Source organism: Leishmania major, chromosome 18 (genome assembly GCF_000002725.2).
Source record: "Leishmania major strain Friedlin complete genome, chromosome 18".
NCBI classification, from domain to species: Eukaryota; Euglenozoa; class Kinetoplastea; order Trypanosomatida; family Trypanosomatidae; genus Leishmania; species Leishmania major.
This window is the reverse complement of record NC_007259.2, coordinates 231,524-252,828: the sequence shown is the minus strand read 5'-3', so window position 1 is coordinate 252,828 and position 21,305 is coordinate 231,524. Positions and strand designations below refer to the sequence as shown.

At 54.0% G+C, this 21,305-nt stretch overlaps 5 protein-coding genes across 5 annotated transcripts; all 5 read right to left on the bottom strand.

Annotated features, from left to right (window-relative positions):
* Positions 1-172: 172 nt before the first annotated feature.
* Positions 173-2,083, bottom strand: LMJF_18_0600 (conserved hypothetical protein; the record flags this gene model as incomplete). Its single annotated transcript, XM_001682415.1, has 1 exon — positions 173-2,083. One exon carries the CDS (start codon positions 2,081-2,083, stop codon positions 173-175), a length of 1,911 nt encoding a protein of 636 aa, XP_001682467.1.
* A 1,695-nt stretch (positions 2,084-3,778) lies between these two features.
* On the bottom strand, positions 3,779-4,051 carry LMJF_18_0595 (hypothetical protein; the record flags this gene model as incomplete). Its single annotated transcript, XM_001682414.1, has 1 exon — positions 3,779-4,051. One exon carries the CDS (start codon positions 4,049-4,051, stop codon positions 3,779-3,781), a length of 273 nt encoding a protein of 90 aa, XP_001682466.1.
* A 6,175-nt stretch (positions 4,052-10,226) lies between these two features.
* Positions 10,227-11,480, bottom strand: LMJF_18_0590 (putative RNA binding protein; the record flags this gene model as incomplete). Its single annotated transcript, XM_001682413.1, has 1 exon — positions 10,227-11,480. One exon carries the CDS (start codon positions 11,478-11,480, stop codon positions 10,227-10,229), a length of 1,254 nt encoding a protein of 417 aa, XP_001682465.1.
* Positions 11,481-16,250: 4,770 nt separating this feature from the next.
* Positions 16,251-17,222, bottom strand: LMJF_18_0580 (putative peroxisomal enoyl-coa hydratase; the record flags this gene model as incomplete). Its single annotated transcript, XM_001682412.1, has 1 exon — positions 16,251-17,222. One exon carries the CDS (start codon positions 17,220-17,222, stop codon positions 16,251-16,253), a length of 972 nt encoding a protein of 323 aa, XP_001682464.1.
* An 879-nt stretch (positions 17,223-18,101) lies between these two features.
* Positions 18,102-21,296, bottom strand: LMJF_18_0570 (conserved hypothetical protein; the record flags this gene model as incomplete). Its single annotated transcript, XM_001682411.1, has 1 exon — positions 18,102-21,296. The coding sequence occupies one exon, from the start codon at positions 21,294-21,296 to the stop codon at positions 18,102-18,104; it is 3,195 nt and encodes a 1,064-aa protein (XP_001682463.1).
* Positions 21,297-21,305: the final 9 nt, after the last annotated feature.

The following is a 21,305-nucleotide window of genomic DNA, read 5'->3' as shown; positions in this document are numbered from 1 at the left end:
CAAAGAGAGAACGGAAGAGCAGGCGGGAGAGGAGAAGGCACCACCCTCATGCGTCCAAGCATGCGTAGGGGTGGTAGTGATAGGAGCGGGAAAGAAACAAAACAACACGCATGCTGCCCCCACCCCTCATCCCCCACTTTGCCGCGTCTCTCCATCCGTCTATACACCGTCGCTAACTATCCAGCCAACGGCGCGCCTTCTTCGTCTTCTTCTCCTCTTCTAATCGTGCCTTGTAGCAGTTCACACAAACGCGCTGCGGCAGGCTGCCCATGGTGAGCGGAACGGAGTAGCTGGAGCAGTGCGCGCAGAACACGTACCCGCACAGTCGGCAGTGGTGGCGGCGGATGAGAAACGTGAAGGTTGTGTGACAGTTGTTGCACTCCGTCACCGAGTCGTCGTCTTGCCATGCCACCTCCTCGGCGTCGTCCTGAGCCTCCTGCTTGGCCGCCGCCCGTGCCTCCGTCGTGTCCGCCTCCGCGGCGTACGACTCCGGCCGCTTCGCACCGCACATGTCGCACTTTTTCCGACCAATCGGGTTCAAGAACGTGCACGTCCCACACGGCCACTGCGACTTGGACGATGAGCATTTCTTCTCACCGTCGCCGCCGCCGTCCTTGGCGCCGCTGCCACGGCTGTCATGTTGCTTGCTGCTAGCGGACTTCTCCTTGTCCCTCTTGGGGGCCAAGTGGCGCGGACGCTGACCGCTCTCACACGCCTTGCATACCGCAGCTGAGACGGAGTTTTCAAAGGTGCACACAGAGCACGACCACACCGTCGGCAGAGGCGGGTCAGCGCTGCTAGTCGCCTGGGCTCCGTGGCCGCTCCCGGTGCTCGGCGCCGGGACGGCGTCCGTGACCGCGGTGCCGTTGCGCTGGAACCCGCTGCAAACTTTGCAGTTCGCCTTTGATGGCGGATTCACCTCACCGCACACGCTACACTTCCAGTTCGTCGTGAACGGCGTGTTGGAGACAACGCCGTTGTGGTTCGCGTTGGCCGCGGCGCCAGATGGAGACGCTGTCGGCACCGGGATGCCGCTACTACGGTAGGCGTAGCACACCTTACACCGCTCCGCATGCGCCTCGTTCGGGGCGAGGCACATGCCACACTGCCAGTCCGTGACGCCAGCGTTGACCTGCGAGGGTGTCGCCGCGGGACGAGGCTGGTGCTGTTGTTGCTGGTGCTGGGCTGGCGGCTCCGTCGAAGCGGGTGCCGTGTACCCGGGCCTTGTAGAGCCGCACATCTCGCACTTCACCTCGTTGAGCTTGTTGCGGAAGGTGCAAATAGGGCAGCCCCACGTCTGCAGCTCTTCTTTCTTTCGCTGCTCTCGCTCCTGCTCCAGCTCCAGCTCGCGGCGCAGGCGAATGATGCGCTCCAGCTGCAGACGGTCTTCCTCTTCCGCAGACCGGGACGACGCCGCGCCACTGCCAACGCCAGCCGCCGCTGTCGGGCCCGCAACAGCAGCAGCACCACTGGGACTAACGCTACTGCTGCTGTTCTGGGCAAACGACTGCTGCTGCTGATGCACTGGCCCAGGCATCGGTTGCGGTTGCGGCTGCGGCTGCACGTACACCTGTGGTGGTTGCTGCTGAAGCGGAGGAGCTGGTGGTGCCATGCCGCTTGCGGGCATCGCAGGGTACGCGCCGTACTGCTGTTGTTGCGGTTGTGGTTGCAGCGGCGGTGCCGTGCCAGGCGTAATCGACGATGACGACGAGAACGCTGGAGGCGGAGACGACATCCCGTAGGGAGAGGCGGAGGCCGGAACAGCAGCTGGCACGCCATATGACTGCTGCTGCTGCTGCTGCTGATGGGCCGCTCCGTAGTAAAGACTTTGATTGCCGCTGATGTTTCCGTTGTGCGACTGCTGCGGCTCCGATGCAGCAGCATGATGCGCCGGGGGTGGCGCTGACGAGTACCCACCGTTAAGGGCGTCATACGAGGGTGGGGCCGGCTCGCCTGGAGCGGCGTGGAAGGGCTTGTGCTCGTTGGCTGCGGTGGGACCTCCGAAGAGGTCGTCCAAATCCACGGAAGGCCGCGATTGCTGCTGCTGCGGCGGCGGCGGGGGGGCAGCGTAGTAGGGGTTCATCTTCAAGTCAAGCAACGCTAAAGCGCTGCACAACTAAACAAAAGTAGATGTAGAAACGAAGAGGAGCGACGAACCCTCTGGTACAGCCTCAGCACACACACACACACCACACACACACACACACACAGACGGAGACGCGTGCAGGCGCGGCGAGACTGAAGGCTTGAGGAGTGCAACGGCGGGCAAGAAAAGACGCTGATGGAGAAGGAAGGGAGAGCGTACGAAGACGGCGGGGTCGACTAGGGCACAACGATACTTCTTGCTCACTGCATGTGCGTGCCTGGATACGCTTGTCCGCCTCGCCGTCGCTTCAAAACCCCTGCCGCGCTCCACACGAACAAAAAAACAGCCACACACACGCACGCAGCGGTCTCAGGTAATCTCGCCCCTCTCTCTCTCTCTCTCTCGCCAGCACAAAGGGATCTGGGTGGGTATACGTGTATGGTCCTGTCACGGGAATACGTCAGAACAGCGAGATCTCGATTAAAGACAGGGGTGCAAGTACGTCGAGTAGAGGGGGAGGGGAGTAGAAGGTCAAGTTGGGCGGTGCACTGACTTTTGAGCGGCGGTTGCCGCTGCTGCTTGTCGGCTGTGCGTATGTATGTGTGTGTGTGGTGCTCGGCACTTCGGTGAGAGCCACGAGAGGGCACGAGGGAGACGTACGGGGTTGGGGTACGGGAAGGAAGTAAGGCAAACAAAGAGAACGAAAAGGAGACGAGTGTGAGCGCTGTCACGCGCAGTGATGACGAAGACGAGGAAGACGTCGACTACGCCATCAACGATCATTGTCGTTGTCAGATTGGGATGGAAACGCAATGCGAGATGAGCGTGGAGATGGAGAGCATGTGGGTAGAGGGGGCTGTGGCTTAGAGACATGACACGCGTGGAAGTGCCCTGGTGTACACCGCCGGTGACACACACACACACACAGATATGCATACGTGGAGCCGCCGTGAACATTTTGCAGCAATGGTGCGCAGAGACGCCTGCAAGCCTTTGAGGTGTTTCTTGTCGATACACAACGAAGCCCACACGCTTCGCATTTCACCCCCACCCCCTGAACCACCCCAACGCCCTCGTGGGCCCCCTCCTGTCGACTTGAGATCATTAGTCATGTACGACTGAGAGAGAGAGTGTGTGTGTGTGTGTGTGTGTGTGAGGTGCACGAGGGGGGGGGGAGCTGAGTCGAAGTGCGGAAAGCGGCACATGTGCGGAGAACAAAAACGACAGCGATCGAGACCGTTGGTAGACTGCACCCGGCACGACTGCCACACGGCAGGATACTCTGAAACGGAGTGCTTCGCTTCTCTGCGCGCGCGAGTGGTCATGAATGCACACGTGCGCCTCAAGTTTACTTTCGGCTTCTCCATCTATGACCGTCTTCCTCTCCGACTGCCATCCCACTTCACGTGCCCCTCTCCGGGTCTGTCTGCCTGTGTGCCTGGTGCCCTACGCTGCATGAGTGAGGAGGAACCCATCACGCACACACACACACACACACAAGATAAAAGCAGACACGCATTCTCTCCGTCGGAAACAGCAATCAAGCAACCGCTGTTCCTCCATCACCCGCCACCAAATCCACATCCCTCGGAGTTTCTGCGTCCTCTTTCCTCTCTACATTGTGTTCATGTGTGCGCGTGTGTGCTGTTGTTCTCCACCGACAACCACGCGGGACCTGCGACTACACCCTTCTCAGCTTTTTGTGAGTAGGCATCGTTGCATTTCTATCAGTCCCCACGCGGCCGCGGCTCGCTCGTAGGCCCCTTTCGTCCCTGCTACCTTTCCCACGCCACGAGGCGAACAGCCGCGTTGATGCTTCTCGCGCTTGCCTGCGCTTGTCAGACAATCGAATGCCTGGAGAAGAACGATGGGCAGCACAGGGCGAGAACAGCGCCGAGGGCGTTCAACAGGGCGGGGCGGTGACGGTTTGGTGGGAGGGCACGAGAAGGCGAGAGCACACGGCATGCAGCACAGAGCACGAAAACAAAGAAGGTCGATTAACAGCAACACGGAGAGCCGAAGAGAGATGAAAGGGTCCTGGTGAAGACAACCGGGGAGGCCATGGGAGGAATACGGCCGGCAGGCAGCCGGTCAAAAACAAGAGCGCTGCAGTAGGAGATGCAAGACGGATACGAAACGATTGTAATGTTGCGGTGTTCCACAACGCTCACGTGATGAAAGACGAGGGGATCAGCGAGCGAGTGGAGGGAGAGGCAGAAGATGCGCAAAGGCAGAGAATACGCGAAGCAATGAGACATCGCAGCGGGAGGAAGAGACGGAGGGGAGGGAGAGAGGGTCGGAGAAGGGAGGAGACGTCGGTGCACTTGTGTGTCAGTGTCGGAGGGAAGGCAAGAGACACCCACGACCACCACAAAGACAGTTCATTTCTTTTGCCTTTTCTCTTGTTTCTACAAGCGTCATGCTAGGACGAACACGTCAACATGTATACGCACACACACAACGAAGGGTTCACGCGACCTCTGTTGCACTCGAGCCACGCCAAGAAGCCAGGCTTACGAACACCGTCCGGCGTCGTTCAGCCCACGACAACTCCACGGCATACAGCGCAGGATGCGTCCAGGATTACGTTCACCATCACCGCAGCGCAGCAAAGGAAGAAACAACGTTGGTGGGTGCATATGTTTGTCGAATTGTCCGCGAGATTCGTAGTGAGCTGTTATATACGTGCTCGTGACCGCAGGTGTCTTTGGCAAAGCGTCAGCCAAGCCCTACCAGCCGACACTACGAGTCCGCTAGCCGCACACGAGGGAAGGCTGAAAGCTCTTGGTCCCCCACACAGCGAGTGTGTGCTAGACCCTGTGACAGCATGCTGAGGTGGCCGGCATCATCACGGCCTGCTTTCTCAGTGGTGGGAAAAGAAGGAGCGAAAGGAGCGGTGCAATGTGGGCTGGGGCTGGGGAGGGGGGGGGGGCGGACAGTGTAGCCATGCTGAGATGGTGAAGCCGAGGGCCGTGCGAGTGTGAGCAACAGGATTCGTTTCGAGCGCGTGAAACTCTCCTCATTGTCCCAACCATCCAGTATTCCCACAGATCCTGTGAGAAGCTCGTGCATGAAGGCGCGAATACGCCTACTCAGGCGGGCAGTGGGACGGGGTGGCGAGGGAAGAGTGGTGGTGGGCGAAGTAGTGGGAGGGGTGGCTACAACCAGTACATCAGTGCGAGAGAAGACACATACACACACACACACACAAAAGAAAAAAAATGTCGAGCACCCGCCAGAGAACAAACGAGCGAGCGACCCCCATGACAACCAACCAAGCAAGAAGTAAAAAGATGAAAGAACGAGGCAAAGGCACAGAGAGCGCGAGGGGAAGGGGGAGGGGGAGGGGGCAACAGCCGAGGCAACGAAGCCGTGCGACACCGCGGAACGTGAATGCTGATTCGTTGCTGTGTGTGTGTGTGTGTGTGTGTGTGTGTGTGTGTTTGCTTTCTCACGTGTGTGTTTGGGGAGGAAGGGGAGAGGGGAGTAAGGTTGAGACAGGACGGTAAACAAAGGCAGCCAGGGAGAAAAGAAGAAGGCAAATAAACAAGAAAAAGAAAGCAGCGGCAGGAGAAGAAAGACGTCGAGGAGGAATGCAGGAGACATGCGTCGTCGTCTCTGAGCCAAAAGAGACATAGGTACCCATGCGTGCTGTGCTGCCTTCCGCTTACATACATTTTTTTCCTTGACACTCGTCCCTTCGCCTGTGTATATTTCACTCACCCTCTCCCTCTTCGTGGGAGTTGGGGCGGTGCCGGTGCGTTGACAAAACCGCCTAGCATCCTTCAACGACACCGACTTTTTGTGTAGCCTGATACAATGCTACCCACAGCGTGTGATGAGATTCGTCACAGTCGCAAGGCACACCACAACCACCCGACAGCAACGCTCTCCTCGCCATCCCCTCATTGGGGAGATGGTGAGGCGAAGGGGATGAGCTACACTCAGCAGTGCTGCTAAGTTTGGCCACCTTCCTCCACCCACCTCCTTCAACGGCAATGGTGGCATCTTGTTCAACGCATTCGGCAAAACATAAGCGCGCACACTTCACTGTAAGCAAAATGCCTGCATGCTTGCGGGAGTTCGTAGGTGGGCGCAGAGTAGCAGCGGCGGTTGACGGGGAGTACACCATAAGGAGACAGTGAGCGAGAGACGGCTTCGTTGCTAAGGATATGCTTTGTTGGCAACCCGGGTTGAAGAACACGACAGCGATGGCGATCCAGGCGGATGGGTCGAGAGACTTGCGGTTTGGGGCGAGGAGACGAAAAAAAAAAGAGCGCCGAGAGACAAGGGTAATACGAACCGCAACGTGGCGATGCCCAAAAGAAAAATGAATATTCATAACGACACGCCACACCAACATACACACTCACACAGTGACACGGCTAGGGACGCAACGACAGGCAGAGAGAAAGAAGAAGTGCGGAGAACGTGCGGCTGAAGGAAAAGAAGACAAGTGAGGAGAGGAAACAAGAAGAGCACCGTTACACGCACAGACACACACACACACGCACACAGAGAGAGAAGCAAACAGTGAGAGGTAAAAGTTAGAAAAAAAGGAGGAAAGTAAGAGAGAGAGAGAGAGCGTGCGTGAGTGAAGAAACGAGATGGCGGGGAAAAAAGCTGGCAAAAAAATATCATATCATGAGGAGGGATGGGGAGAGGGGAGGGAGGGGGTAACGGCAGCCAACCAGCCAGCCAAAAAACAAGAGAAGCACCGGCGGAGACACACACGCGCACACACAATGAACATACACATACACATACACATAAAACCACGCACAAACCAAAAAAAAAGGCGAGCAAACAACGATAACACACGCTGCACGAAGAGGAAGATAGAGGAGAACTTCAGTTCAACCTTCGTCACACAGAGACACGAATAAGCACACGTGCGGCATACTCCACAATGATGACGGTACGATTTGAAGCTAAAAGCTCATCAACACATGCCAACGACAGCTGAAGTTCTCATCGTCTTCAGTTAGTTCGGCCCCACATCGCTTCGCTGTCGTCTGGTCTTCCTTTCATTTTTTTTTGGCTCGAGTTTCTCTCTCAGGCTTTACTTACCCTTTTAACGTCACCTTCGGCGTCCTCTCTTGCCCCTGCTACATCATCGAGCCCTCCAGACACTCCGGTGTGGAGAGTCTCCACACCATATGATGACATGCCGCGGCCGCAAGCGACTCGGGAGGAGGGAGCGTGGCTTGGGGGCAGGGTGCGCAGGGTCTCGGAGCACCCTGGCCCAAGGTTGGCCAACTTCCTCACTGGGCTCATCTGGCATACACCTGCTCCACCCCCTTACTACCCGCACGGCGGATTCCACCGCCTCCGTCCTCGAGCAGGACTCTCGAGGTGACCCGCATCGATCAAGCCATGCTGTCCACCCGAGTCTCCATCTGACGCCGGCCGCGCAGCACGCTCCCGAAGAAGGGACGAAGAAGGCCGAGAAGAGCCAGCTAGACGCATGGCCCGGCTCGACGGCAGGGCGGTTCGTTCTGGTCGATCAGGGCTCAGCTGCAGTTCGACAAAGACGGGTGAGCTGTGGCTGTGTGTGTGTGTGCGTGTATATGTGCTGACTTGCTCGCGGCTGGGAAGGCAACGTTGAACACATAAAAGGAACTCATTTTGCCCTCTCTCGTCTGTTGTTGCTTTTTTTGGGGGAGGAGGGGGGCATTGAACACCAAAAAGAGCACCTGGTTTCACTCCCCCTCACTTCTCTCCCGCCGCCGCCCCCTCTCCCTCCTTTTCGGCTCAGATGCATCTCGTTGTGTCTTGAAGTACTTTCGTTTTCGTTTCCCCCCTAACATTTGTTCTGGCTCTGATTCCAAAAGAGGACGGAGAGGAAAGAGGGAGGAGGAGGAGGAGGAGGGGGAGGGAGCGGCAGTGACAGTGTTGTCTGCGGAATGATACACGCATACGCAATAGTGTACGCGACGGTATCGAGTAGTCATTCAAACACGCAGACAAGGAGGTAGAAGAGTGTGAGAGAGGCATGGAGAGGGAGGAGGTGCGAGCCCAAGCAACGACAACAAGAGGGAGAAGAAACAGACAAAGAACGGGCATGTGTGCATCGACGAACGCACACACGGAGAGACAGACAGACAGAGACAGAGAGAGGGGGGTGGGCGGTGGAAAGCAGAGAAACACCGACCGAGAGAGGAGGAGGGAGGGAGGCTGCGTAAAACAAAGAAAACTAACGGAGCAAATGAGAGAGGGAAAGCACACAAACAGAAAACAACACAAAGACAGCACACATGCATGTGGTTCGCAATATATCAGAAACATACCATCTATATATATATATATATAGATGCACGTATATACATGCATGCATGCATACACACACACACACATGCACATATAGTAGGTATATATATATATTTATGCGTGTGTGTGTGTGTGTGTGTATGGGGAGGGAGGGTGGTGGTGGCGGTGGGGGACAGAGAAAAGAGGAAGGGGGGGGGAGCAAAGAGAGTACAAAACAAAAGGAAAAGAGAAAGGAATGGGTGGGACTGGAGAGGGGAAAGAGGAGTGAAGAGACGGCACCACCGACACTTCGAGACATGTTAATACGTGTGCATACATTTCCACACACCGGTAGAGAGAGGGCGCGCGTGGGCGATGAGGGGAGAGAGGTAGGAGGGATGGCGACGAACCTCTTCGCTATGTACGCAGGCACTTGCCTTTGGCTGATGATAGTGAGAGAGAAACGGGGAGATGAAGAGTGAACCAAAGAGGAGAAAGGAGCTCGCCACAGTGGAGAAAAAGGAAAACGAGCATAGCTGTCGAACGTGGAGTTTAGGGAGATCAAAGCTAAAGGATGAAAAGAGACGAGCAAGGAGGCACTTGAGACTTCAGTTTTCCTTCATCGTTTACCTTAGCAGTGTCTCTCTGTGTGCTTTATGTGTGCGTGCGCGCGCGTGCTTGTCTGTCGGATTCGGATGCAGAGCTGGACACGTGACCACGAAAAGAAGAGACGTAGTGTGGGAGCACTAGGAAGCCGTGTAGGGGAGTGAGGGGCAGCGGCGGAGGCCAATGAAGACTACTAAGAGCGAGACAAACGCAGACATGTATTCCTACACGCGGCAACGCACATGCACACACAAAGACGGAAACACAAAACACGCATACAAGAAAACACGCATACGAACACACACACACACACACACACACACACACACACACACACACACACACACGCACACGCACACACAGACACACACAGACACACACAGACACACACACACACATGCACAAACATACAAGGGCAGAAACATACACACACACATACATACATACACACTTACACACACACACACACACACACACGGACGCAGACACAGACATAGACACACACACACACACACACACACACAAAACCAAAAAAATCAAAAAGAACCAAAACAGAACGCATTAGGCGTCACATTCGCACGAAAGAGAGACAACGAGAGAGAGAGAGAGAAAGATGGAGGAGACTCAAGGAAGATTTTCGTTTAAACAACAAAGAAGGAACGTACAGCGTTACAGATGGTGCTGAAGAAAGCGAACAAGACGCAAGACCATACGCAGACACACAAAGAAAGAAAACGGGGCACACCACACGGCAAGCACATTCATCGCCCAGTACCCGAAACCCTTACACTGGCCAAGACACACTTACACGCGCTCACAAGTAAAGCACACACTAAGTGGCTAATACGGGGGACAATCGGAGGTGGTAAAAGAAGCGAAAGGAAGGAGCGGCAAGAGTAGCGTAAGAGCAGAAAACATGCAAAGGGAGCCAGAGAAGATTGGTCATAAGAGATAGGCAAGCTCACACGCATTCACACGCACACGCACAATACAGAGTAACAAGATAACGTGAAAGCAAGCACGTTTGTGCATACACATACACATACACATACACAGACACAGACGCAGACAGAAGCACAGACGCAAGGAACACATCGGATTCAAAACAAAAACAAGTTAAAGCGTGCCCAAACATGGATATGGACACACACACTCACACACATATCTTCATACATGCACATACAGCATGCATCCTGTGCACCGTAACGAAGAAGAAAAGACAAACCATGAGACGAAAGAGCAAGAAAAACCAAAACAAGAGGGCTTCATAAATTGTTGATTCGGTTTAGCTGCACCACTGATGCGGCTGCTGCGGCGCAGCAGCCATCTGGTTCGTCATGGCAAATGCATCCGGGGTGTACATGACACCAGCGCGCATCTGGCCACCGGTTGTGTACACCACTTGCTGCTGCTGTGGCGACTGCTGCTGCTGCTGCTGCTGCATCGCATCAACAGCGGTCGGGGAGGCGGTGGAGTAGATAAGGCTGCCAGGGTGGTTGCTGCGCAGGTATTCGATCTTGCCAGACGCAGACTGCACCGCTGCCTGCTGCTGTGGAGAGGCGCGAACAGCCATCAGGTTGGGCGAGGTCGCGTACTGTCCCTGCATGTACGCTGTGGTGGTGCCGGCGTAGCCCTGCGGGGTGGCATAAGTCGCTGCGGTCGCGTAGTTTGGCTGCGGCTGCGGCTGCATGACTGCAGAAGGCGGCATGATGGAGCCAAGGGCCGAGAGGGGCTGCGGGATGCGGTTGGTGCTGGGTGCGGCAAACTGAACACGCAGCGGGTTAGTTTGTGGCGGCACAACGTGCTTCTCGTTGAGGGCGGTGATGGCACGCTGGGCAGACTCCTCCAGCTCGTAGCGCACCCACGCGCTACCCTTACTGCGACCGTTCGGCTCCCGCATGATCTTGATCTCCAACAGAGTGCCGAACTGCGCAAACAGAGGGCGGAGCTGGTCCTCAGTGCACACTGCAGGCACCTGGCCAACGAAAAGCTTGCTGCCAGCGTTGATGTTTGCCGCAGCGTTGGTCCACACCGCTGCCGCGGCAGCGGCCGCGTTGGCCTGAGGTGTCAGCATTTGGGTTGGGGTGGGCTGCGCCGGCGTCATGGAGGTGGATCCACCACGCATTGGGAACATTGCCGCGGCGGAGGGGTTGGCAGAGTACATGGTCTGCGCCCCCGGCGCCTGCGCCGACGGAGTGGAGTAAAAGAAACCACTGCCGGAGCCGCTGGCCGCACCACCGCCGTAGGCGTTGAAGGAGGTGCTCGTTTGCGACTGGCTCATATTCTGCTGCGCGGCTCCCTGCGCCTGCTGGCGGATTGCCTGGCTCGGCGAAGCTTGCGTGGGAGAGGCGTACACCGTGGCGACCGAGGTGGACGAAGGTGCACCACCGTTGCCGCTGTTGCCACCGCCGTACATGACTGCGTTCGGGCTGTTGTTGGACAGGTACGAGGAGACGGTGTTACCGTAGGTGTTGACGTTGCTGCTGTTGGTGTTGGCGTTGGAGTAGATGCTCTGGCTTTGAGTTGCCGCACGCTCCATGCCCTTTGTATGTGCTGGGCCTCTCTGTCTCTGTTGCGGTGGTGTGCCCTCGCTTGTCAGCAGAAAGGGAAAGGGCCACGTTCGCAGTAGAGAAGGAGGAGAGCTAAGACGGATACAGAAAGAAAAAAGAGAGCGAGAGGGAATCAACCAACGAATAAATGGACACACACACACACACACACACACACACAAATGAGGCGAAAATGGAAGGAGATCAGCGGGGCAGAAAATTCGAGGAATCGAAAGCGTGCGCGCGCGCGAGAGAGACGCAAACAATATACATATACATATATGTGTATATATATAGCGAGTAAGTTCTGTTGCTTGCTCTTGCAGCAGATAACAAAGCGGAAGAGTGGTAGAGCAAAGAAAAAAAGGGGAAGTGGTGGAGGGGGAGGAGGGATAGTCTGCTATGTGTGTGTGTGTGTTTCGTTTGCCCCCTTTTTCTTTGCGTTGTTTCTACTTTTGAAGAGGAAATACAAACCGAAGAACAGCAAAGAGAGACAAACAACAGCAACCACAAACGAAAGAGCGGGAACACAAGGCGGAACAGTAAAACACGAGACGACAGCGATGAGGGCGACAACGGCACACAGGGTACTTCGTAATACTGTGAATGTGTATGGTTGCTCGTGTGTCCTACAGTAGAACCTCCAGCAGACGTGAGAGGACGTAGGTGGCCACCAAAAAAAAAAAACAACCGCAGCGAACACAGAAAAGAGCGAAAGCCACACACACGATCACGCACAAAACAAAACAAATACAAAAAAAAAAAAAGGGAGTACACCACACTAGCACGAGTAGCGGTAGGGAGAAAGCGGAAAGGGGGACACAAAGGAATACGGGAGAGAGTGGGGGAGAGACAGAGAGGGTGGGTGGGTGGTGGTGGTGGGAGAGAGTCAACAGCAACAGCTAGGAACGTACAGAACACCAATGCGAAGGCAAATAACAGAAGGCGAACAAACACACAACCAAAGAAAACAAAAGGACAAGATAGAGCAACGAAATAAGAGAAGAGGAAATCGCACAAACGGGGCGGCACAGAGCGTCAGAAACGCATACAAGCCGGGCAAGAGGCAAGACAGAAGAGAATACGCACCGTCTTCCTTTTTGGTGTTTTTTTTTTGTACCGTTTGCTTGTTTTGCCACACGTTCACAACGGAAGGAAGGAAGAGGAGGAGTCGAAAGCAGATGCGAAAAAGTCGAACAAAAAAAAAGGAAAGATTGAAGAGAATGGACAACAGCAACGAGCAGAGATGTTCACAAGCCGATAGGAGACTCTAAGAAGCAATCTCAGCGCAAATCACCTGCACATACACAGCATCCGACGACACTGTTTCCTTTTCGTTCGCGTGTCTTTTCTTCGGCCAGACAAGGAGACAAGCGAGCGCCGTAGGGACAGAAAAACAAAGACAGTATACAAACGGAGGTGGGTATGGGTTGGTGGATGGCGGCGCAAAGAAAAACAGAAACACAAACACACGCACACGGGCACACAGACACGCGAAGAAGAGCGACAATAGAGGGAAGACGGAAATGCAAGCACCGAAAGAAGCAGAGAGAGAGAGGGGGGAAGGGTGTATCTTCTTCCTTGGAAGTACGTCTGTATGGATCTAAGCAGTAACAAAGAAAACAAGCAGAGAAGCACGAGCGCTGCTACTTTTGGGTCTGTCCTCCGCGTTTTTCTTTCGACTGCACGTAAATGGACAGTGCACTAGAAACAAAAATGGGAGATGAAAAAGCACTCAGACACAGAGACGCGCGCGCTGATGGGCAGCGAGGGCGAGGCAGGGGTAGGGTGGGGGAGGGGCAAGGAAGGAGGGAGGAGGCGGTGAAGTAGCGTTGCAAAAGAAGATACCCACTCACACACCAAGAGAGAGACACACAGAAAAAGCGGAACCAAGAAAATGACGAGAACCCAGTACAAAAAAAAAGGGGGACACTCACGCACGCACTCACACACACACACACACACACAGTCGTTCCCGGCTTTTTGATATATATATATATATATATATATATGCGTTATTGGTCGTTGAAAAAAAAAGGTAAGACGGAAAAATTTTTTTTTTTTGACAGAAAGCCAAGCAAAGTAAAACGCAACCACACACGAGTGGGAAGGCGTTTCTACGCAGAAAGAAGAGGGAGACCACAACGAGCCCACCAGAAGAGGGGCCAGAGAGATGCGAGAATTTCCCGTGGAGGGAGTCGGACTTTCACATACACCTTACCCACACACCCACACACACAACACGCGAGAGAGGAGAGGGGAGAGGGAATCAACACAACCAGAAACAAAAAAAAAACAAAAGGGGAGGGGAAACCGTAAACACGCAAGACCTACACACACAAGAAAAAACGGAGAGTGCACAACGCAAACAACAACAAAAAATCAAGGCAGGAAAAAAAACGCACAAGAAAACAACCGAAACGCCTTGGCACACAAATAAACACTAGAGACGGAAGATGCAGACGTACACAAACACACACACAGAAAGAAATCTGCGAGAGAAAGAGTGTGTTGGATGAGGAGAGCACAGATGGCAGAACAGGACCAAGAATCAAAAACGGCAGAAGAAGCAAAAAAACAGAGGCAGATATGGTTGGGTAGATGAGACGGAAGAGAAAGGGTGTCAAACAAAGAGTCGGGGAGGGTGAGGGAGAAAAGGAAGCTAAGCAAACAAAAAATAAAGGAACGGTCACAACCTACACACACACACATACACACACACACGCACGCACGCACGCACGCACACGCAAAAGACAAAAAATCAGATGAAAGATGAGCGAAGAAAGCAAACGACAACAAAGAGGGAAAGGAGGGGGGCGAAACACAACCACACAACCACACACAGACAGAAAGGAAAGGGAAGAGCTAGATGTGTGCGGAGAGGGCCAAAAGAAACAGAAAGAAGGGGTGAAGAAGACAGCTAGGGGGAGGGGGTAGAGGGAGGTGTAGATAAGGGTAGAATCCCAACCCAAGAAGCAAACAACTGAAAGAAAACCAAGAAAAAGATATGGGACTGTCGTTGTTGCTTTCTTCGTTTTTCTCCCAACAAGCCCGTAGGGACGCGAGGAGGAGGAGAACAGGGGGAGAATGCTGGGGAAAAGAGGGTGTCGTTAAAAGAAGAGTGAGTGATGGGCAGCAGCAGCAACAACAACAACAGCAACAAGCTGATGCGAAGGACGTGGGGGAGGGGAGGGGAGGGGGGGGGGAGATATGTAGTGAGAAAGACGACAACAAAAGAAAACGGAAAACAGCACCAAGAGCAAAAGAGGTGGTCGAAGCCAGAAAAGAGGAGGGGGTATGTAGGAAATACTTGGGTGCGACAGATAAGTGAAAGTCAAAAGAAAGAGTGAACGCGTCTGGACCACGGTAATGCGTAAGGGGTGGGGGAGAGAGACGAGATCACAAGTACAAAAATAACGGAGAAGGAAAGAGGGGAGAGGGGGGAGGAGGGGAGGGGGGCGTGGGACACACGCACACACAAAGATACACAACAACCACAACCACAACGAGACAAAACAGCAACAGCAACAACAACGAAAAAGAAGAAAGACTGGTAAGTTACTAGCAATACGTGGTTTGGGCTGAAAGGCTTCGCGTCTCTTCTTTTTTTCGGGTTGTTCCGCTGTCGAGGAACTTTTTGTTGGTGTTCGGTCCTTTGGAAAGAAACGTGATTTCTTCGTTTTTTTCGTTGCTTAAGAGAGAGGGGAGAGTGCGGAGCTAAATTTGCTGGACATCTGCGATTGAGTGAGTGTGTGACGCATTGGTGTTACGATGCAGGCATGTGTGTTTGTGTGTTGTCATGTTGGAGTCGATGGGGGAAAAAGGGAAGAGGGGGAGGCGGGGAGGGGAAGAGGTAAGGGAGAGCGTGTGAAAGTCATGAGAGCCGGCGAGGACATCGGAAACGAAAAAAGGTGTATGGCACCGATACCGCCGAAAGAGAGGCGTGGAGGTGTGTGGGAAAGAGTCAGCAGCGTCAACGAGAAGTGGCGAGGAGCCATTGCGTCCAAGTCTGCTGAGTACTTATAGAGGGGCGCAGGGTAAACGATAATACAGGGTAGTGCTTAACTTCTTAGGCGCACAGTATTTCTGGGTTGGGAACTAGGGACGGAGCACGCGACGACATAGGACCTTCACTCGATTCCGTACTCTCTCCTTCCTTCGTTGCATCGTGATCACTTGTCGGTGTAAGGATCCGGTTCTAGCGATGATTCTGTTTGTCGTCGCTTTTTTTTTCTGCTGTTTTGGGTAGTAGGTCCAACATCTGGCACTCAGAGGAACGCATTCTGGCGTACCACTTCGCTCGGAGAGAATGTGAGGAGCGCAAGAAATAAGACGCTGTACCCCATCAGCGGCTGTGCCGCCGGAGAGCAAACTGGTGGGGCGGCAGAAGTGATGAGAGGAGCTCACCACAGAGGAGTGACGCACACGCACAATGAGAAACCATAAGTAGCAACATAGTAGGACAGACAAGCAAACAAGCAAAACAACGCAACAACAACAAAAAAGGAACGCTAGCATTCACAAGAAGGAACAGAAACCGGAATTCGAACAGGGTAAGACTCTGCTATAATACATACACACATAGATACACATGAAAGGCACGATCAAAGTTGCATGGCGGGGGAGAGAGGAGAGGAGAGGAGGCATCGAAGAAAGCCTCCCGTTCGCTCGTGTGTGTGTGTGTGTGTGGGAGAAGAAACAGGGACACGCATACACGCGGAAACCACCCTCGCAAGGAGGACTGCTTACCGCCATTACAGTCACGATTGCCTTGAATGCGGCGGGCCTCCTCTGGGATTTACCATGTAATCAGTGAATACGGGCTCCCGCCTCTCAGCAAACGCACGCGCTGCTTCCGGGATGTCGCTGCAGTGCAGACTAAAGGCGTTGATGGCAGCTTGGTACTCGAGTGACGTCTGGGCCGCGCGCTCCCGTTCCCAATTCAGGATCAACTTTGTGTTCTGCACTCCCAGTGGCGAGTTGGCAGCTATTTGTGCTGCGCGCTTGCGCGCGTGGGCGAGGAGCGCTGGATAATCTGCACACACTTCCTCGACAAAGCCCATTGCTTTGGCCTCCACACCGCTGAAGTCGCGGCACGTAAAGGCAAGCTCGCGCGTGCGTCCCTCACCAATAATGGCCGGAAGACGCTGCAGCACGCCAATGTCCGCGGCGAGACCCACTGCCGCCTCCTTCACGGAAAAGGTGGCACGTGTTGTGGTGTAACGCACGTCGCACGACGACGCAACCGATGTAGCCCCACCGATGCAATGTCCATCGATCGCGGCGATGATGGGAATGCGGCACCGCGCCAGCGACGATATTCCGTCTTGGAAAGTGCGCACCACACGGTGCTGGTGCTGAAGAAGCATTGCAGGGGCTTTGGGGCCGCTCGACGCTGCTGCGGTGGCAGCAGCGCCACTGCCAGAAGGCGGCCGCATTCCCGAGAGTTCCTTCAAGTCGATGCCGGCCGAAAACGAGCACCCGTCACGTGCTGCGAAGATGGCGACACGGGCTTCAGCGTTGAGCTCCTCAGAGAGTAGCTCTGAAAGCTCTGTGAGAGCGGCTGCATAGGCGAGGCCAAGAAGGTTGAGCTTCTTCACGGGGTGATTGGGGTCGCCGGAGAGAATTTCAATGACGCCCGTAGCCTCACCACGGTGCACTGCAAAGGGGCCAATGCGACGTATGAGCGACGCTGCCTCTGCAGCAGAAAGCAGCCGGCAGCACCCCTTCATAATCTGCGGCTTTGGACTCCCTTTTTTAACGATTGCGAATGGACAAATGTACGGGGGTGGCGCACTCGACGTGCAGCCGCACAAACAGCAGATAACGAACAACAAACAAGCAGACGGCGTGGCGCACCAGAGAAAGAGAGAGATTAAATAGTGCAAGGCTTCGCAGCAATCTACCAACAGTAAACTTGAAGTGGGAAAACTTGCGGAAGCAGCCTCGAGAAGACGTAGAGCAGGCAAAGCAAGGGTTCGTCAAGAGCCCTCGAAAAAAAAGCACACGCCGAGGTTCAATATTGAGGTCATGTGAGTAGGATCGGGAAACGCTTCTCCGAGTACCAGTAGCGACAATCGCTTCTTTATTTCCTTTCCTGTCCACAGGTCGCCGGTTTTTTCTGCTACCTCGAGGGAGCAAAGCAGAGGATGCTGCTTCGCCACGTCTTCTGGCCTCATCCAACACACAAAGTGCAAAATAGGCACCATCCGAGCAACGCTGTACCACTGGCATTGTAGCAGACCTTTTCTTTTTGTTCTGTGCTCTTGTACAGGTGAAGTTGCTGCCCTCTTGTTCGTTTCTCCTTAGAGCATGCAACGTTATCACAGTTCCAATATCAGAGAGAAGCTGGGAGGCTTTGATTGCGTTTTTTTTTGGTACACAAAGGGGAAAGAAACGCGACCGTGCAAAAAAAAAAATGAAATACACACACACACACACACAAGTAACCGCTATCTCTATCTACATGCTTACATTCCATGTTGGATGCAAGATCGGCAAGGCATATGAGCGTCCACCGGTACGGGGGCGTGCAGGAGACACAGGGGCAGCTAAAAAAAAACCTCGACACCGTCACTCGGTAAATAAAAGACTTGTAGAGCCGGGTAACGCTAATCAGTGCAGACAACGTAAAGGGTACGGTAAGCTAGCGGCTCTGCACCCTCACCCCTCAAAACAATTGTGAATCGGAATGGAAAGAGCGAGTTGATGCCACACAAAACACCTTCTCCCTCCTCATCCTCTGCAAAGGAGCGATGCACGGAAAGGCGGGCTTCTTTGCCGCTGGCAATAATTTGCGAAAGCGGTGTCACGCTCCACTCCGGTGGCATTTCGAGAGGACGCGTCTGCTCCCAGTTCTGCACATTGTATTCCACACTGAGGCCTTTGAGAAGATTACCGAGTATCAATATTTTGCTTTCCTCCTCCGCAAAAGGCAGTGAGACAGGGTAGTCAGGCCGGCAACCGATCCCGCCTTCGAAGGAGACTGCGGTTGGTTTACCCGTTTTCACGTCTGAGATCGGCACAAAGCAGTAGATGCCGCCACACACACTTCGACCCTCGAGAGCGAGTTCACGAGTTTCGCCGCTGGCAGCAATGCTCAGTCGTTTCGAGTACACCCCAGCATCCGACGGCGCGAACACAACATCTACAATCTGCTTCGTGTTCGGCTGCAGGGTGAACGCACGCGGGTGCACCAAAAAGGGCAGTATGTCGCTCGGATCAAAAAGCACAGCGTTGCTCCCCCTATGCGCCCTTTCGCCTTCCTCCGTGTAACTGGTAATTAGGATTTCAAGAGAGAAGGAGCCCACGTTGTGGAAGCTCAAACCCTTCCGCGTGGATTCGCTCTTCTGCGTACAGCCGAACGTCATATGCTCCACAGAAACAATAGAGGAAGCGTCCTGTTGCGAAACGCCTTCTGCTGGAGTAATAGTCAACTGTGTCGGGCTGCATGTCCCCTGCATGTTCACAAAAACAAAAGCGACTGTGTCATCGGGCATAGCCAGCTCCACCTTTATTAGCTCATTGAATTTCCCGTACGCGTCTGGGTGAAAGGAGAAGTGTATCTCTGCTTCGGTGTGCGGCGGTACCTCGTCGAATGCCACAGTCAGAATAGAAAACGAGGAAAACGGGTTCAGCGGCGGGGCGCGAATCATGAAAGGTGCATCACCAGTATTATGCACCTTGCACGAACGAACAGAAGAGTGATGAATGGGCACTTTCCCAAACTCAATGAAAACCTCTCCCTTATAGCTTTGAGACTTAGCACTGTTTTCATCTCTATCGGCGACAACGGAGCCCTTTGTGGACACCCAGCGAGCATCGTTTTCAGTGGGCTTCTGTTGTTTTGTTGGCGGCGTGCTTGGTGCCTTTTCAGCGTCCTCGATCCTCACAGATGGCCTCACCGCACAGCACCTCACCACAATAAAGCAGCATTCTTCCTCTAAGCCGGTCAAGCAGCACTGAATTCGAAACTGCTTGTGCCTGCTCCATAGTTTCTTTTCGCTGCCAGACTCCCAGTCATCATACATGGATTGCTTTTGCGGTGGCGGCGCGTCGGAGGCGAATCCAATGGAGACGTCTTTTTTTGACCTCGTCCGATGCGGTGGAGCGGCTGGCTGCGGGGACTCCACGTACTCAAACTCCATGGGCGCATGGAAAAAGATAGCCACCACAACACTTTCGCCTGGTTGCAAAACACCTGCGCTAGGAGACACTCTGAAAAAAGAGCACGGAACTAAAAAGCTAAACTGAATCAGTTTCCCGCTCGTGTTTGAAAGCACTGTCGTCGCAAAAACACTGCGGCCAATGTTGCAGGGGGGAAGCAGCAGCGTCCGCGCTGACAGTGCTACCGGAGGACGTGTTCCCTGTCCGCTAAGAGAAATGTACTGCGTGTCACCAAACTCGTTTATGAGCTTCAGGCGGTGCGAAAAACGGCCCTCCTGTGGGGCCTCCATCTTGAGGGTGAAGCTCGTCGTCTCAAAAGGTACGAGGGCCAAAACCTCAGGGGTAGCTACGACCCAGGGAGGAAGATTGTCGAATCCAACGAGCTGCTTCACACTCGATTCGTTCGTAACAGGCACCTGTACTGATCTCATCGTTTGTAGCGGGATTGTGCCAATATCAAAGGCAGTGAACGGCAAACAGGGTGCGCGGTACGATAGCACGCCGTCTATGTTCAAAGTGAGAGGTAGTATTTGATTCTGTACGACGCACTTGATTACCGAAGAGAAATCTTTTGGCAGGTCTTTCGAAGGCGTGAAAACAACCCGCACGCTGTATTCTTCACCAGACTGCACACACACACGCGACGGGGAGACAGCTAAGGCGCCGGCCAATGGAGGAGGAACTTGAAACTCTGCAATCGCGGCAATATTCGCTTTATTGACGACACTTACTTCATCCCAATATCGCTCGCCGTAAAAGCACGCCCCGAATTCTAGTTTTCCGGTTGTAAGAAAAACTGGAAGGTTTGTGCTGCTTCCTGTAATTGGAATGGTATGAGAAAGTTGAGAACTGTTCTCTGTGAATGTAATTTCGCTGTTGATCTGCGTCAGATTCAGCGGGGTAAAGCTGAGAACTATCAGCGACTTTGAGAAGGATGGAATCTCTACCTTGTACTGCTGCGGTGAAATTCGGAAAACGCTCATTTTCTTGCCATCGACAGGATTCGTGTGTTTTTGCTCTAGGAGAGATTTGAAATCACCACTGACAATCACAGTTCCCGGCATTGCCCCACTATTTCGCAGCGTAATCACCTTCGCACGCTTTTCGCCCACAATCACCGTGCCAAAACTTACGCTCCTCGGCTCCACAGAAAAGACAAACGCTTTCTTCGAAGAGGTGAGTGGTACTGCAAAGTAACCCTCATCAGTCTTGACATATATGGCGGTGGAAATATCACTCACATCGCGAGGTCGGTATTTGACGGTGACATTCCACGACAGACCCGGTGATATCCTTGGCGGAACAGTGTACTCGACTCTCACCACGTTAGCGTACCTCGGCAGAATGGGCATCACTCGGAATGTTTTGGGGACTGTCGCCGTGTTTGTGAAGGCGACAACAATCTTGTGCTCTATGCCGACATCGTAATCGGCAAAGCACACAGCTGCTGGGCTGCATTGGAATGGTGTCTTGTCTTCGGACAGCAGATTGCGCGTGTATGCCGGTGTGGCGTTGTTGATAGCGTCGCGCGGTTGGCGATTCCATTTGCGACGACTGCTGTAGCCGCCGTCGCCGTCAACAAGGTCTTTCCGGTAGAATGGATTTTTGATCACTCCGTTGTCAAACGAAAGAAAGTCCATTTTGCTGTT